The sequence below is a fragment of the Drosophila nasuta genome, chromosome 3 (assembly GCF_023558535.2).
Source record: "Drosophila nasuta strain 15112-1781.00 chromosome 3, ASM2355853v1, whole genome shotgun sequence".
NCBI lineage: Eukaryota > Metazoa > Arthropoda > Insecta > Diptera > Drosophilidae > Drosophila > Drosophila nasuta.
In genome coordinates this window covers 8361638-8378041 of record NC_083457.1, presented here as the reverse complement: position 1 = coordinate 8378041, position 16404 = coordinate 8361638, and the positions used below count along the sequence as shown (strand labels likewise).

General features: G+C 37.8%; 1 protein-coding gene across 11 annotated transcripts in view; it reads right to left on the bottom strand.

The window, feature by feature from the left end:
* The window catches only part of LOC132791965 (CUGBP Elav-like family member 4), a 173963-nt gene that overhangs the window by 79540 nt on the left and 78019 nt on the right, over positions 1-16404 (bottom strand). For 5 of the 11 annotated variants that reach the window (XM_060801127.1, XM_060801124.1, XM_060801126.1 and 2 more), the window contains one exon: positions 8040-8174. The exons of the other annotated variants lie outside the window; for them this stretch is intronic. In XM_060801127.1, the coding sequence (XP_060657110.1) occupies positions 8040-8174 (135 nt within the window). The remainder of the gene's footprint in view (positions 1-8039; positions 8175-16404) is intronic. 11 annotated transcript variants of the gene reach the window in all.

Below are 16404 nucleotides of genomic sequence, written 5' to 3'. Positions count from 1 at the left end.
ATTGCTGTTGCCTGTGCCTCGTATCCCGTTACGCTCAAGTCAAAAGGATATTGTCTAACAACAAAAGTGGAATAAATTAATTTAGCGCATGTCTTGCGCCCGAAACGGGGGCTGAGAAGATGGGAGTTGGCAATGAGCTAGAAAATGAGTTGCACAATATGTATGTATGTATCGTAGTATGTGGCATACACTTGGTAGCCGCCTAAACTGATAATAACAAAATATGTGCTGCTGACAGGTGGCAAGGCAAAGCAAGGCTTCCAGACTCTGACATCTCCGACCTCGTTGGGCGTTTATTAAAAATACGCAACGAAAAAATTAAAGCCTACCTTCAGGCGCCAGCTGTTTATAAACACAATTTGCAGTATGTGTGTGTGTTTATATACATATGTATGTGTGTATGTGCGTGCACATCAATATCCATTATAGTCAAGCAAGGCTGTCAATTTCACTTTCGCTTAATTGCGCTCAATTCAGAGAGAGAGAGAGAGAGAGAGAGAGCAAGCAGCACATAAGAAGTTTTCCCTCTTATTGCATTAATTTTTCAATAATCCTCCCCGAGTGAAACAAATATCTAAAGTGGCATACTTCATGGCTGATAAGGCACGCAGTAATCTTTTATTAATGTCGGCCAAAGCGAAATGTGCGCTCAAGTAAGTTAGTTAATTAAATATCGCAAAATAGTGTGTGCTAGCCCAATTCCTTTAATAAACAACAATCTACAGTTAAGTCCAAGAATATATCAGTAGTTGTTATATGTAACATGCTAGGCAACCCTTTTCAACTCTTCGCAGTTTTGCTTAATGCTTAGGCCACAAACTTTTTGGACATTTTTATTGACAAGACTGGCAAAAACCTCAAAACAAGGCAAGAGAAACCCTCGTATAATTTTCTTCTCCTCTTTTTTTTTTTGATGTAAGGAAAGTTTGTCTGCGGCGGAAATAAGCTGGGCCCACAGACTTCTGTTTTAAGAGCTGGAAGAGAGCAGTCTGGTCTGAGGTCTCCTGTGCCGGTGTGCGGTCAAATCTAATTTCCGCAGCTTTACTACTTTATTAAACTATTACAACTAAAGCCGAAAGCAAGCCAGGCCAGGCAACCAACCTTGCCAGCTAGCTGACTAGCCAGTGTGACTGGTATTAAAAAAAGTTATGTACATGTATTCCTATATACGGTGGAAATGTGTTAATAAAGCACACTTGCTGCCACTTGGCCACATAATGAAACGAAATTGAGGGAAACTACGTGCTGGGGCTTCTTCTACAGCACTTAGACCTTTAAAGAGTGTGTTACTTTCTTACTAGATTTGGTCGTAAACTTTTTTTGCCAGGATTAATAAAAGTCAGCTGGCATAGAACTAAACGAACTGTCTGTCATATCTGCAGCTGGGAATAACTAAGTGAAGCTATATTATTTTTATAGTTAACTATAGTGAAAGATATCTTGATCACATAATATTTATTTTCGAATATGCCAGTTAATTTGTTTGGTTTCTTTTATCTTAATATAACATTTATTTTCGAATAGGCCAGTTAACAAAAGTTTGATTAGTTTAATTTGCTTATTTATATCTGCTTCTTATATATTTAATTTATTCTTAATTGATGTGTGGTTTAGCCGGAAAAATTTTCCGCACTTATTTATATGGCTAATTTTTGGATATATAATTTTTATATTATATATGTAAATATCATGTCTGTAAATTGAAATAACGAACTGAAGCTATATACTTTTTATATTGAAATGTGTAAAATATATTCCAAGAGGATGTTTTTCGTTTTAATAATATTTATTTTCCAATTTTCTTATTTAATTTTGGTTGTAGAGCATTCAATTTCGTTTTAGCCTGCAAAGTTTTCGAACATATTTATATGGCAAGTTTTTGGATGGCATAAGTTCGACATTTTGTGGCTTTTATGAGTCTGTGTCGTCGGTTTCTTGTCGTCGCTGTTGCTGTTGCTGTTGCTGTGTACGTTTAATTGCTTTGACCTTTGAAATGTGTTGCATAGTTTCGGGCCATGTTGCATGTTAATTAGCATTAAGCAGGGAGGCGTTCATTGCCTGTGTCAAGGCTGCCACTTGTCTCACATTGTGCGAGTGTGATAAAAATTTATTAGACACAGCCACAGCGAGTGTGTACACTATATATGGTATATTTTGTATATATGAAACTTTGACTATATTGCAATTAAATTTAAGCTGCATTAAACAGCTGAGCCGACATACATACACAGCCAGAAACCGAGAGAATGAGTGAGTCCGAGGCAAAAGCAGTCGTGGCACAAAAGAACTTGTGAACGACAAAGTTTTCGGGGTTTTCTGGTTCGGTTTGGTTTGGCTTGGGTTTGGTTTGGTTTTCTGGTCTATGGCAAAAGTTCGCGTTGCGCCTTTTGATATGTATTTTAATTCCAGCTTGTGAGCCATTTTGCAGTCCGGGCCAGGACTTTTGGCCATGGCAAACAAGCACAAGGGCGACTGGCTTAAATGGCACTTATGAGCTTATGCCACAACTTACATTATTATTATTATTACCATGATTTTCCTTAATACATATTTTTTGTTTTTTTTTCTCTCTTCCTCTCTCTGTGTTTGCCATACAAATAAATAGTTATGTGCAGTTCTTGTGGTTGTATATTGACTGCAATTTTGCCCACATTCTTCCCATTGAGAGTTTCGTTTTAATTAAGGCGCATTAAGCAGCTTGTTTTATGTTGCCTGCGGGTGTTTTTTATATGCCCAGTAATTGTAAAGTGTCGTCTCGAGATGGGAATTCACTCTTAATATACCATATTAAATATTTAGTATTTTATTGAAATATTTTTCACAATTTTTGTAAAAGTAATTTTCAATATTGTTGATAGGTTTCTAGTAATAGCTTTAAACATTTATCAACTGTGTTTTGTTGAGCGAGTCACAATCAATCAGCATTATTTAAATGCGATAAATAAATGTAAATCTCATCTCGCACTATTCATGTAAAAATTAAGCTGCATGTCATAAGCGTTAAATTCAATTTGGTTTTTACAACAATTGCAGTTGTTTCCTAACGGTTTTCTGGTTCTGGTTTCTCTTTTATTTTGCAATGCTTTTTTGCCGTTTTTGTCGTTCGTTTTATGCATTTGTTTGACAGTTTTTCAGCACTCAATCAGCACTTGTTAGAACTTTTAGTGTAGTCGACGAGTGCCGAGTAAAATAAACATGAGCTCGGTTATTTTCCAGTATGAAAATGAAATGAAATTTAATAAATGTAGCAGCAGCAGAGACAGAAAGAGACGGACATATAAAGAGAGATAGCGACAGGCAGCATGACATGCACTTCATAAAACTTTGCTCATATAAATTGAAATTGAAATGAAATGAAATGATGATATATAAGAGAGCGAGTTGACAAAAGCGGAAGTTCACGCTGTACGTGTGTGTGCGTGCGAGTTTGCGTGTGTTGTTGAGTGAGCTTGTGTTTTTATTTTTGTTCTGTATTACTAGTATGCCTATCAAATACAAAACACAAAGCTGCTCGCTGCCAGTAAAAATTGTTGGGCAAACAACAAGTGGATCACAAGGGTGTAACTGGCACGGTGAATATAGAGAGGGGCGCAAGAGATGGGGGCGTGGCATGGCAAAACAACTTAAACTGTCATTGCAAAGTTAGCAGAAAGCGTTTGCTGCTGGGAGGTATTAAAAAAGTTTTGTGTTGTGCACAGCACAGCACTCACAGCAATTACGCTCCTACTTACTCCTCTTTTCGCAAGCAATAAATTTTTTGCGCTCCCGACTTTACCTGTTCGCCGAGCACGAGAGAGCGAGATAGCGAGATAGAGCACGACAAAGTCCAATGGAAAATTTGTGCTGCATAGTTTTGGGCTGGCTGACAAAGTCGTTAGTTGAACACAGAACAAGCAAGCAAGCGACGAACCGCATTTTCGCATTCTCGCTGCCAATGTGCAAAATTCAATTAGCTTGCCTCATGCGTAGCTGCAGCGCATTCAAGCAGTTGCCACTTGGCATGCCATGCCAGTTTTGGGGAATGCTTTGAGAACATAGAAACCAGATAACAACTGTCTCTCTCTGTCTCTGTCTGTGTGTGCTGCATAGTTGCCTCAATTACGCCGAAAATGTCACATTAATTATTGGCATTTATGGGGTTTTCGGCGCTTTTGATATAATAGCACAACAGCACCGAGAAACTACGAGGACAACAATTCTCAAGACTACTTTATGTTTGCTGCTGTTGCTGTTGCTGTCATTTCAATTGCCATTGCCATCTATGTGTGTGTGATGACAACTGCAGAAGTGTATGTGTGTATATATTCATTGAAATTTGTTTTTGTGTCAGTTGCACAAAGATGCAAATATACATATATATGTATATTTGCAAGTCTCTGCATTTTGTGCCAATTAAAAGTTAATTTGACAAAGCGAGACATTTCAAATTAATTTCAATATGAACAGCGTTTTAATTCAATTTACATACACATACATTTCTCTATGTTGAGTTTGCCCCCGTGACATTTTGAGCATGCATCTGTATAAATAAAAGATATGCTTGCCGTTGTAGAGTTGTTAAAGAAGAAATTTAAGTAGTACTTTTCTCTTCATCGATAACTTGATTGTTAGCTGACTTCAATTTATATATACACGATTTATAGAGCCCTTAATTAACGTGACCCTCTCAAGGCCTTCCAATCAGTGTCCGTTCGTCATTTTGCCACTTGACGCCTGAGCGTGTAAGTGCGTGTGATGCAATTACTTAATGACAGGCCAATGGCGGGGCAGTCGTCAGTCGACAGTTGAACAGTCGAGTGTGGTTAGGCTTAATGCTTGAATGAGCCACCTTCACACACACAACAAAGTAGCGGGGCATCAAGAGCCAACAGGCGAACTCCGGCCCCGGCAAACCAGTTCAAGTTGAAGCCGTTTCCACGTCAACTTATGCCAGCTGCCTGTCAGCAACAGGACTTGCAGCAGCAGCAGCAGCAGCAGCAACTGCGCCTGCTACTTATGCAAAATGCTTAGCAGCAGTCGGTGCAGTTGCCACTTGACGGCCGTTGTTGCTCATGTATAGAAAGTTTGATTACCGCCATCACAGTGAGTGAGAGAGAGAGAATGCAGCAGACACATAGAAGGTGGCATAGCATTCTCTCTGCCGAATGAGCTGCACAATTGTGTTGATTGCACAGATGACAAGAAGACCGGCTGGCTGGCTGCCTGTTTGGTTGGCAGCAGGACGAGCGACAGCATCTCGCCTTGATGACAATGAAGTGCATGCATGAATATTCTAATCAAATGAGCCAACACACAGACTGCCTCTGACGCTCTGACGGTGTGACGTTCTGGCTGGCAGTCACCACACACGGCCTGCCTAGCTTGCCATTGTCACAAGCAAGTACAATTTTTGCATTGCCAACCACAACACACACACTCTCGGAGAGCAGCACCCAACCCCTTGAGTTAGTCACCACATGCTTTGTGTTTTGTTCGCAGGGAAGGAAAAGTTTCAAAGTCAGTCGACTCGTCGACCGACGACGACCCGCTTCATTCGTTTCGTTTCGTTTCGTTTCATTCACTCACTGAAATCGAATTTGCATAATTTAACATGATGGTTGCGCTTATTCCTGTTGCCTGTCAGACAGACCTTCGTGCCTCCTTCTCCAACTCCTGCTGCTGCCTTTAGCCACCTCTGTTATTGTTGTGCTCGTTCTACTTCTCTCCTCTTCCACTGCTGCTGCTGCTGCTGTTACCTCATCACAACATTTGCCGCCACATGCATCATCATTTGCATACATTTTCAGTTCGTCAGTTGAGTCAGTCAGTCAGTCAGTCAACTCGTCCTTTTTGCCTTCATTACTTTGCTTGCGCCGTTTACACATTTGATTTTCCCTCCCCTCCCCATCACCCGCTCCAACCACATTGCTTGACTCGATTTTCTTTGAATATAATTCGCAGCAGCGAGAAAAAATTGACGTTGATGGATTTTGGCACTTACACAGAAGACTAGCGCCCTGTCACTACGCCAAAAACTTGCTTGCCTGCCAGCCCGACTGACTGCCAGCCTGACTGCCTGCCGGCTGACTGACTTTGAAGCGCATTTTAATGAAGAATGATATGTTGGCATTGCCATCAGCAGCACACCAAACCATATCAGGCCACATCAGACCACAACAGCCGCAAGCACACGGGCCACAAGACCACATCAACTGACAGTTTCCGCGGCTTTGAACTTTTTGCCTGTGTGTGTCGAAGGGCGACATCGACAAGTTTTCTCTTGTCTCTCATCATAAAACCGAACACAAAAAAAAAAAATTGCGCTGAAAACGAATCAAAATCGACTTGAAATTTTTACTTATTGCTGTTTTGTCAACTTTTTTTGTAGTAGGCCGATGACAGAAGAAAAGAATTTGATTTTGCACAAATTTATTGGCTCATCCGTGGAAAATTTGACAGAAATTTGATTTAGCTGTTCGGATGATGATTGGATTAGCGCGCAAATAAATGAGTGCCTAAAAATATGCTACATCATAATACACTTTGCGTCTTATGGAGATTGAATTAGAATGCTAAGCTGTCTATTGATATACTATTCAATATGGAAGAGATTCACAATTCCCCTTTAATATTAATATTTTTGCAATTTCAATTGTAGGATCTATTGCAACATTGTTGTTATTCCAATGAGGCAAAACCTAAATAAAAATATATAGAGGAAAATATGAGAAAAATAAACAAAGCAACACTATGTGTGTGTGTGTGTGTGGAGTGTCGCCGCTAAGTGCTGCTGCTGTGACCCCTTGTGCCCATCTGTTTCCTGTGTTCTCTCCCTAGATTCATGCATATCAAAATGGCAACAATAAACGGCAACAAAAGAACAACAATAACAAACATTAACATACAACAATAGGCGACGTCGACGGCGGCAGTCAAATGTTGCAAATGTAAGCAAAATAAATACACACACACATAACACACACCCAAACACACACACATTAACATTCGCTGTGTGTTTGCGTGTGTATGCAAAACCAAAACTTTTGACATAATAAAATAAAATGTTATTGTTAAAAAAGTTACTTGCATATTAAAACAAACGCAACTTTTTTCCTCAAATTCTGTTTTTTTTATTCTACTTTCTTCGTTGTTTATTCTGCTATGTGTGTGTGTTTGTGTGTGAAAATATGCACACAAATACAAAGATACATTCACATAAATGCAAATGGGCAGCGTGTGAAGCGAGCAACGTTCTGCAAAAGCAAACAACTTTAATTGAACTGTTTACCCGATTTTTATTTTATACATCTGCGTTTCTCTACGTACATACTTGTATATGTGTGTGTTGCACGATATTCTGTGTGGCAAGCTGTGTAATTGTTATGGTTATGTTTGTGATGATTATTTGGCTCGTTGCACAGCTGCTAAAATGTTGCCCGTCCAGCAAAATTCTGCTGGCTTTATCAAGCTGCCTGCATAAACATGCTCCCAGTGTTGCCAACAAAAACAACTTACTTAAATTGTATTTGTCGGGTTGGAGCGCACAGTTGCATCAGTTGAAAAAGTATTTATCAATAAACTCCCTCGAGAGATTGTGAAACTAATGACGCTTGCGGAATGCAAGTTCAAAGATTAGACAAAATTTTTTGTAATCTGGCTAAACACTTGGACTTCGAAGCAAACGTTGTATAGTGTCGATGAAATTATCAAAAACAGAATAATATAAGAATAGAGCAACCTCAAAATATAGTCAAGTAATTTATTTATATTTTATACACAGTTTCCTTGTTTTTAAATAAGATAACAATAGAAAAACCTCCGGTCATTAAATGTTTTTACACCGAAACTTACGTAATTACACTGCAAGAAAAATAATATATTTTTGTTGGCATTTTAGCACTACATGTCAAGAACTAATTAAAACACGTCAACACAATGAAAACTGGCAAACAACAGTTAACGAGCTCAACACGTTACGTATACGTAATATTCATATGTATGCTTATATAATTACAAAATAAAACAGGTAGAACAAGGTAAATTTTTCAAACTTTACTCACCTTTACTGGCACCGTCCGGACCCCGCAATATGGTGCACTCCTCTATAGTGCCAAATGGATGAAAAATTTGTCTAACATCATCTTCAGTTTGTTGTTTGCTGAGCATGCCAACGAACAGCTTGCGATCTAAATGCTCTGTTTTTTTGTATTTTTTAACGAGTTTATTTTTTTGTAGTTTGTTTTTCGTTTTGACAATTCGAATTGAATTTAATGTTTTTTTTTATTGATATTTTTGTCGTTTTATCAAAAGAGGCAGCAAAATGGAAGAGTGGCATGTGTGGAAATTAAATTGTAAAAGCCATAGCATTAGAAAATGTTTCCAATAATGCAACAAAAATAATCCAGAGTGAAAGTTACCGAATAATGCCAGAGACGAAACGGAAAGTTAGAAATGAAATAATACCGAAAAATCAGGCCATATGAGCGTTATAGTATATATGTGACATATATAAAAAATGTAAATGCAACAGAGTTACGAATTACGCAACAAATTTAATTTTATATATTTTTTTTTGTAACAAATAACGAACGCAGCAGGCACATTGAATAAAATGTAATTTGTTTGTTTTTTTTTTTGTATTCATAAATTTTTGTCAAATATTTTAACGAGCGCAAAAATACGAAAAAATTAATATAGAAACCAACAAAAGTAAAGCAACAACATTTATTTAACGAAATTTTTGTTATATATTTTGGTTTTTTGTTTGGTTTTTTGTTTTGGTAATGGTGTTGGTTTGAATTTCGACACCAAAGGAGCAATTACAATTACAACATTTATTAATGTGGGGAATATTAGGAAAATTTTGGAATTTCAAATTTGGCAACAATTTGCAAAATATGCCAAGGGATTTAATTTTCATTTATATTTTAAAAGGTTTTAGTTTTTTTTTTTTTGGTATTTACGAGTGTTGCGATTGGGTATTGAATAAAAAAATTTTCGGTATTTTAGAATGGAAATTGAAAAGCAAAAAATTAAATTTTGGTATAACGAAATTATTGTCAGTTTTCCAATTTTGCCAATTTTGATGTATATATTTTTTTGTTTTCAATTATTTATATATACGAAAATATATGTATATATAGTTTTTGTTTGTTTTCATATAGAGCACGAACAAGTGTTACATAAAAAGGAAAGAAAAGAAGATAAAAATGGGTGATATTTAGTAAAATTGTCGCACATTTCATTTTTTTTGTTTTTGGTTTTTTTTATGTAACTTACAACTTACAAAATGGAAAATGTCTTTTTTTGACAATATAACAATTAGCTAAGTATATTTATAAATGTATATATATATATAACACAATACATACACACGCACACACACATACATACTGACCACGCACAACAGAGCTACAAGTTTATATAGACATTAAAAGGTAAATAACATTTTTAGCCACTACTTGGAAAGTTTATGTTTTGTTTTTGTTTTTTTTTTTTTGTAACTAGCTTAAAGATAGAAAAATGATTCAGAGCTTAAATGAAAAGTTATTAGCAGCTATAAAGGGAAGGCTTATCCGAAAAAAGAAACTTGGAATGACAAAAATTTCACTGGAATTGTGTTTATGACCCAACTGACGCTTCAACATGAAATGATTCTAGGAAAAAGTGGAAGGAGATTCACAAAGAGAGAAATATATATTTATACAGAGAGAGAAAGACAGTGAAAGTGAAAGAGATATAATATTATCCAAAGCACAAGAAATCCTTAAATAATCTTACTTGAGCTTTTACTCCATCGATCTGTTTCCTTCTTGGGCTCTTAAATGTTAAAGTGTCAAGTACAGATTTGCATTATTAACGTATAAACATACGATTGTGTTCTTCATTAGGTTGCGTCTGTGGAACACATTGATAATCTATAATCAATACAGATTTCCATCGCACAAGTGTGCAGAGCAATAAACATGTTTATGGGCAAACACCATTCCAAAGGTCTCTCTGCGCAAAACCTATCGCATATTTGCACTGCCAACCTCAATTGGGTCTCATATCGAAAATTGAGCGTTCAATTATTGCCAAAACACTTGGCACACACATACACACACCCATCGAAGAGGAGGCTGACTGTCTGCCTGCTGTTGCCGATGTCGCGTTAAAGTGGCAAAAGCAATCGAAGTAGAAAATAACTAATACGACACGTTAGCCGGCCGTGCAGACTCAACTGGCCCGCCTGCAGGCAATTGTCTTGCCGGGGCAAGAGTGTGATGGTGTGCGTGTGTGTGTGTGTGTAAGCCTAATGGCATTTGGGCCCAACTCAACTTAACTCGACTCGACTCAACCCAACGGAGGCTAAGCACGTGCAATAAGCCAAACAACGCCACTGGCATGCTAAACAACACCAAAGAAAAAAAAAGACAACGGGGCAAAAGGGTTGCACACAGAGAGCACGAGCTTAATAAAAATGTAAAGCACGTGGTGCACACCCAAAAGGTAACAAGGACCAAAGGTGAAGCACAAAATAGTGCAGTATGCCTTGCGGCATTTCGCCATTGTACGATACATATGAAATGGCATAGTTCAACTGGCTGTTAACAGTTGCGGCGCCAAAAGGCAGACAATGTATAGAAAAAAAAAAACGACCAAAAGGCAGGGAGAAGAAAAGGACACGGTCGACTAGAAACAAGCAGCAAAAAGAGAGAGAGCAAAAAAAAAAAGGATTTGCACAATGTTTAGCCGCCGTTGCAGCAATTTTCTACAATTACCAAGGCACAGGTGTGTGCTAGCCAGCTAGCTAGCTGGCTGGCTGTTGGCCGTAGGACAATGACGATGTTGCTTGCACACGGCATAAAATGCACACAATTTTCCAGTGATTCCTTTTTAGCTTTGGCCCCAGCCACGGCCAAAGCAAAAGCAAAAGCAGTGAAAATAATATTAGAGGCCATTAGGCTCATATAGACAAGTTAAGTGGCTCTTTTGAGTGTCGCCCATGTGGCAGGACTTGGTCGCTCCATGTGTGTGTGTCCTGGCTGGTTTTTAGATTTTATTTTATGCCTCGGCTGTTGCCAAGCCAAAAGAAGTCATTAACGTGTCGTTGTCGTTGTCGTTGTCTTTGATGCTCATGCTCGAGAAGCAGCAGCAGCCAAAAAGAAAAAAGGAAAGTAAATAGCAAAAAAAGAAAACCAAATTAAATTAGTTAACCACATGGCAACTTTTGTCTGTCAGGCAACATGGCAGCTGAGAGCTGAGCCCAGGACAACGTGGTGGCACCACTAATTGTTGCATGTTATGCTTTTGCTTATCTTTGGGACTAACCCTCAAGCGCAGTCAGCTCGAAATGTGGCCCCTAGACAAGTAATTGTATTTTAAATGTTAGCCAAAGGTGAAAAAGCCAGTGCAGCAATGTCGCGTCTATAAATTATACAAGAAATGGTTAACAAGGAAGAGCAAAGAGAGCCAAAAAAAACCTCGCTGGTAAAATAACAAAACAAAGTCGCTGACAAAGCTCAAAACTCATGTGCTGCTCCTCTCTTTGGTTTTTTGAGCTTATTTTTACAGCTGGCTTTTGGCTGGCCACTTTTGCCAATTGACATGTAAATTGACATTTAATGGTTGCTAATGAGCGTCTGAGGATTAGTTCCTTTGCCAGACTAGCGAGTCCAGACAGTGTTATTTGCATAGGTGGCTATAGAGTTTGGGGATTTGAGAAAACTCTCTCGTTAATTTAGGGCTTAGGGAATGAAGCTACTAATTTGTGAACTGGAATTCTATAGTGAAATTTATTTATAGTTTTTGCTGTAACTATTTACAAGTCTTGCATCTTTAAATTGCTCGACGACTTACTCTGCAAAATTGCAGCTAATAAATCATTAAGCAAACAAATAAATACTCCATTAATTTTCACAGCTTAGCACAAGAGTAAAAACATAGATGCTGAACTCTTGTCTGAGTACATAAGTAAGTAATCAGAGAGAGATCTAATGCTAAATGCGACCAATTCATATTTGAAAACTCTTAATCAGATTATGATGGACGGCTGCCATAAATTTGGCATAGCTTAAAATGCTATGTAAATATATTTAAGTTATTAATTATTTTGTGGGCAAAGCTTTTGCTTTGCTCTTCTAATTACAAATTGAGTTTTGGGCAACGTCTCGAATAACATTTGTTTGGCAAAAATTGATTGAAATACGACGATGAGTACTCGACACACACACACACACACACACCCGAAATACAAACAGAGTTGTAAATGTATCTGAGTTGATGATGATGATGTAAGTGCTATCTGCAACTGTCTCTTTAACTCGACTGCATTTCGTATACATCTCTTCATGTTTGTTTTGCTATAAATTATTGAAATTGTAATTACTTAGGCAGGAAATGGGAGTGAAATGAGGGAAATGGGCAAAAGCCAGGCATTTTATTCTCCTGCTCGTTGTTGTTGTTGTTGTTTCTTTTCCGACTAATGCAAATTTAATTAGAAACATGAAATTTGAATATCTCTTTCGCCTGAACTGACAGTTTTGCCTTTCGCCCTCACACTCTCTGCTTTACGAGTTTTGCGAGTACTTATTCGTGTGTGCTCTATGATTGATGATTAAATGCCATTCAGAACTAAAAGCGTACTAATTAATATGTAATTAGTGATTCGCGTCACACATTTTCTCTCTCACTCTCTCTCTGGCTTGACATTCATTTGACAGGCAATACGGCTAATTTTAAATGTTTCAAGTGTGAGATTTACTAGTTGCATTCAATAAATTTTCATAAACTGCGCTCTTAATTTAAATAAGCAGATTTAACGCCTCAATTGTGCAACATTTGGCATGATATTCAACTTATGTTCGAGAGCAATTCTCGATTATAACACAGACGTCTATCAATAGTCTATTGTTTAGTTTGCTGCAGGCAACTGTATTTTTATAGCATGGCAGCCAAAGACCGAGGCACTGACATCCTTCGTCGAGGTGTCAGTATTTATACAGCAAATAAGCTAAATTTTTCCTTTATGACTCCCACAACGGGGCAAACAGTTGGTGGGTGAAATGCCGGAGCAACGTCGCCAGACAATTGTGTGGCAATTGTCAAAAGTCTGCCAAGCGACAGGACGACGCTCCTGCTCCTGCTCCTGCTTCAGGCTTACTGACGTTTATATATGACTAGAGATAAGTCAGCGTCGCCCAAGACGTTGACACCAAGTGCAAGTGGGGTTGCCGGAAATGAGAATGGAGATGGAAGCTGTGTCTGTCTGTGTGTGAGTGTGTTTCGTGTCTCATTTTGCGCTTTGTTGTTATGATGCCGTGGAATCCTTTGGGGGTCTTTTGGGTCTTAAAGCGCACAGTTTATTTGTCAGTTTGAAATTTAGAGTAATAAGCGCTAAAGTTGAGCATAGGCTGGGGACAGACAATGACAGCGACAGTCAGTTTGCAAATGACATGTAACAGTGAGAAGAGGGACTGGCATATCCTGCGAAGGACCACAGCCTTCTGAATTCAGAAGTAAATTAGTTATTAGCGTTGTAAGTAGTTGAAAAGTTCTACTCTCTCGTCGAGTTTTTGGCATTGGCATACCGAAAAACGGCGCTAAAATGCGCCTAATTGTTAATTAGTGTCAGCGTGAATTAGTATTTACAGCGTGGCAGCATCAGACACAGACACAAAGCACATTTCAATGGACGCATTTTTAGGCATTTTGCATGGCAAAGCCAAAAAAGTTTCTGTGCTGTGTTTGCCGAGCACAACGGAAATTGTAGAAAAGTCAACGCCAGAACAGAGCAGAGACCCCAGAAATGCTCGCGCTAGCTAAAAGTTTGTCTTCACTGTGGTATTGAAGTGTTAATTAATATTGAAAAGGATCAACTTTTGTGTGACTTTGGCTTTGTGAGCGCCAAGCAAATGAAAATTGAAAAGGAATCCACTGAGACTTTCCCCCGAAATGGAAGAAAAAGGGGTTAAAGGCCAAGAAAGCAACTTTACTTTGCTCATGAATTTCTCTCCTTTTTTCTTTACAATAACTTCAAAAATTCTGAGAGCCACTTTAAGGTATTTCCAAGCATAATAAAAAAGGGTTTTGCAATTAACAAAAGTGACTGCTTGGATTTCGTGAGATACTCTTTAAGCTGAGCTGAGAAATTTCTTTGCATATATTATATTTAAATTAAAATTCATATTCAAACATACGAGAAACTGTCGAGTCAGAGCAGCTTTATTTCTGGCAATAAATATATGCAGCTGGCTGCAGTGTGAAGTGTGGGCGGATGCCATGACGATGGCAAATGGAGAAGGCAATCTTGACATGCCATTAACATTTCATGTGCACCTTGGCGTTGTCTTTTGCCAGCCACAGCCACAGCCACAGACCAAGTGCCAAGTGGCAGTCGCAGCCTCTGCAGCAGCCGGCGTTGACTATCACACTAAAAGTCAATATAAAGTAAAATTTTTTTTATGACCCCAGGATTATCATTTTGCGCTGCAGCTTGACATGAAATTGGTTGCACTGTGGGTAACCAGAAATTGGCTATAAAAGCAAAGACCGACGACCAAAAGGTGCTCGCATCTTTCGCCGTGCAACGCTCTCCCCCTTCTTCCCCCTCTCAGCACATATTCCAATGTTCTATAAAAAATATAGAAATTTTTATTTTAAGTAGTGACGCGTCAGGGATAATGTTAATGGCACATAGCATTTTCATTTCAAACGCATAAAACTGTCCAATGTCTGTCCACGGAAAATGTTAAAAAAAAGAATGAAAAGATGAAGAGAAGAAAACGAGAAAGAGAACGGCGAAAGCAGTGCAAAAGGAATGTCAACCCATCGCATCACTTTTCGATGGGGATCCTTTGTGGCTGTCGCTTTATGTGCGCAGATTTCCTCGTTGTATTTTATATTATACATATATGTATATATGTTTGACGCACATATATATATGTATATATATATTTATATATATAATAAGGGGAACGCGTATCTCTCACGATAAAGTGGAATTTAAAGTTTATGAGCTAGACAGAAGGACTCGCAGGACTCACTCAAAACGCGCGACGGGTGCCGCATATTCCGTATGCTTTATAATTATATGACCGGCATTTTTTTATAACTCGACGAATGTTATGTGCGCTCTTTGACCGCCTTTGGCGATGAGATGGGAGTTGCTGCACATCAAATGGACTTTGGGATGATGCTGAAGATTGCTTGTAATAGGCAATAGACGAGCGCATAAATTCTGCAGCAATGAAAATGGCCGCAGAACTGTTATGAGCATTTTCTGCTATGGCTACTTAACTTGACAAGAGAGAAAACTTTTTACACTCTTCCAAATCCCAGGATATATATCTTTAAACAAATGTAAACAAATAAACGTCGAGTAATGAATGTAGTAAAAAATGAAATGAGCTACAACAAGTAACAACGAAAAAACTTCTATTCCTATTCCTTATTATTTCTCTCATTTAATTTCACACACAACACGCAAACACACAGTACTACATTTATTTAATTTAAAATTGAGGTATGCTTACGTTTAGAAACTTTTGTATACCGCACTCTGTTGTATGCTTATTCGAAGCTTAACACATGGGGAATGCTTTGTTGGAATGTGATTAAGTTTGCTTTTGGATTTATTATGCGATTTAGAAGTCGTTTATTAAGTTTGTTAAATGGTCTGGCATAATTGATATCCCTGTAGATTTGTAGTCTTAAATTCTTTGGAATCAGGTTAATGTTTGTGTAAAGCTAGCAGGAAAGCTCTGACTACAGTTAGGCACGACTCAATGAAACTTTGCACTACGAGGCGTATGCGTACTATTTACTCTACAACTATTTGAATAAAAATGTGTGTTCTTTATGGAACTTGAGAGATTCACAATTTTAATTATTTGTATATTTCTGGTTTATTGATGGCACATTCCAAGTGATGTCATCGAGAGTATCCATTTATAGTAGAGTATCTCAGCATCGGTTTTATTAGTTCAATGCCGCCAATTCGCTGTCACTTGCGATTCCGTGTGCTAAAATTGTTCGTTATAATTTACGGTTTGTGTTGCAAGTTTGTTTGGTTTTGATTTTTGTTTTCATTATTTTCGTGTTATTTGATTTTAGGCGTTTGCGAAAAAAGAGAGAAAAAAGAAAGAGAAAAGAAGGAATAAATAAAATTTTTATAATCTCTGTTGTTGTTGGTTTGGTTTCAATTTTTTTGTGGGTGGATGTAAATGTTGTTGCTTATTTTTAATTTAATGTTTAAGAGTTTCGTTTTGTTTGCACTACGGAAATATTGAGTAACGCAAACGCAATCGAAAATTACCAAACAACTTAAAATGTTTACGTGTCATAACAATAACAAATTGCATTTAATTTTCATTTTTAATTGGGGTAAATAGAGAGCACAACATTGAGCATAAATTTTGCATTGTTTTGCTAATAAATATCGTT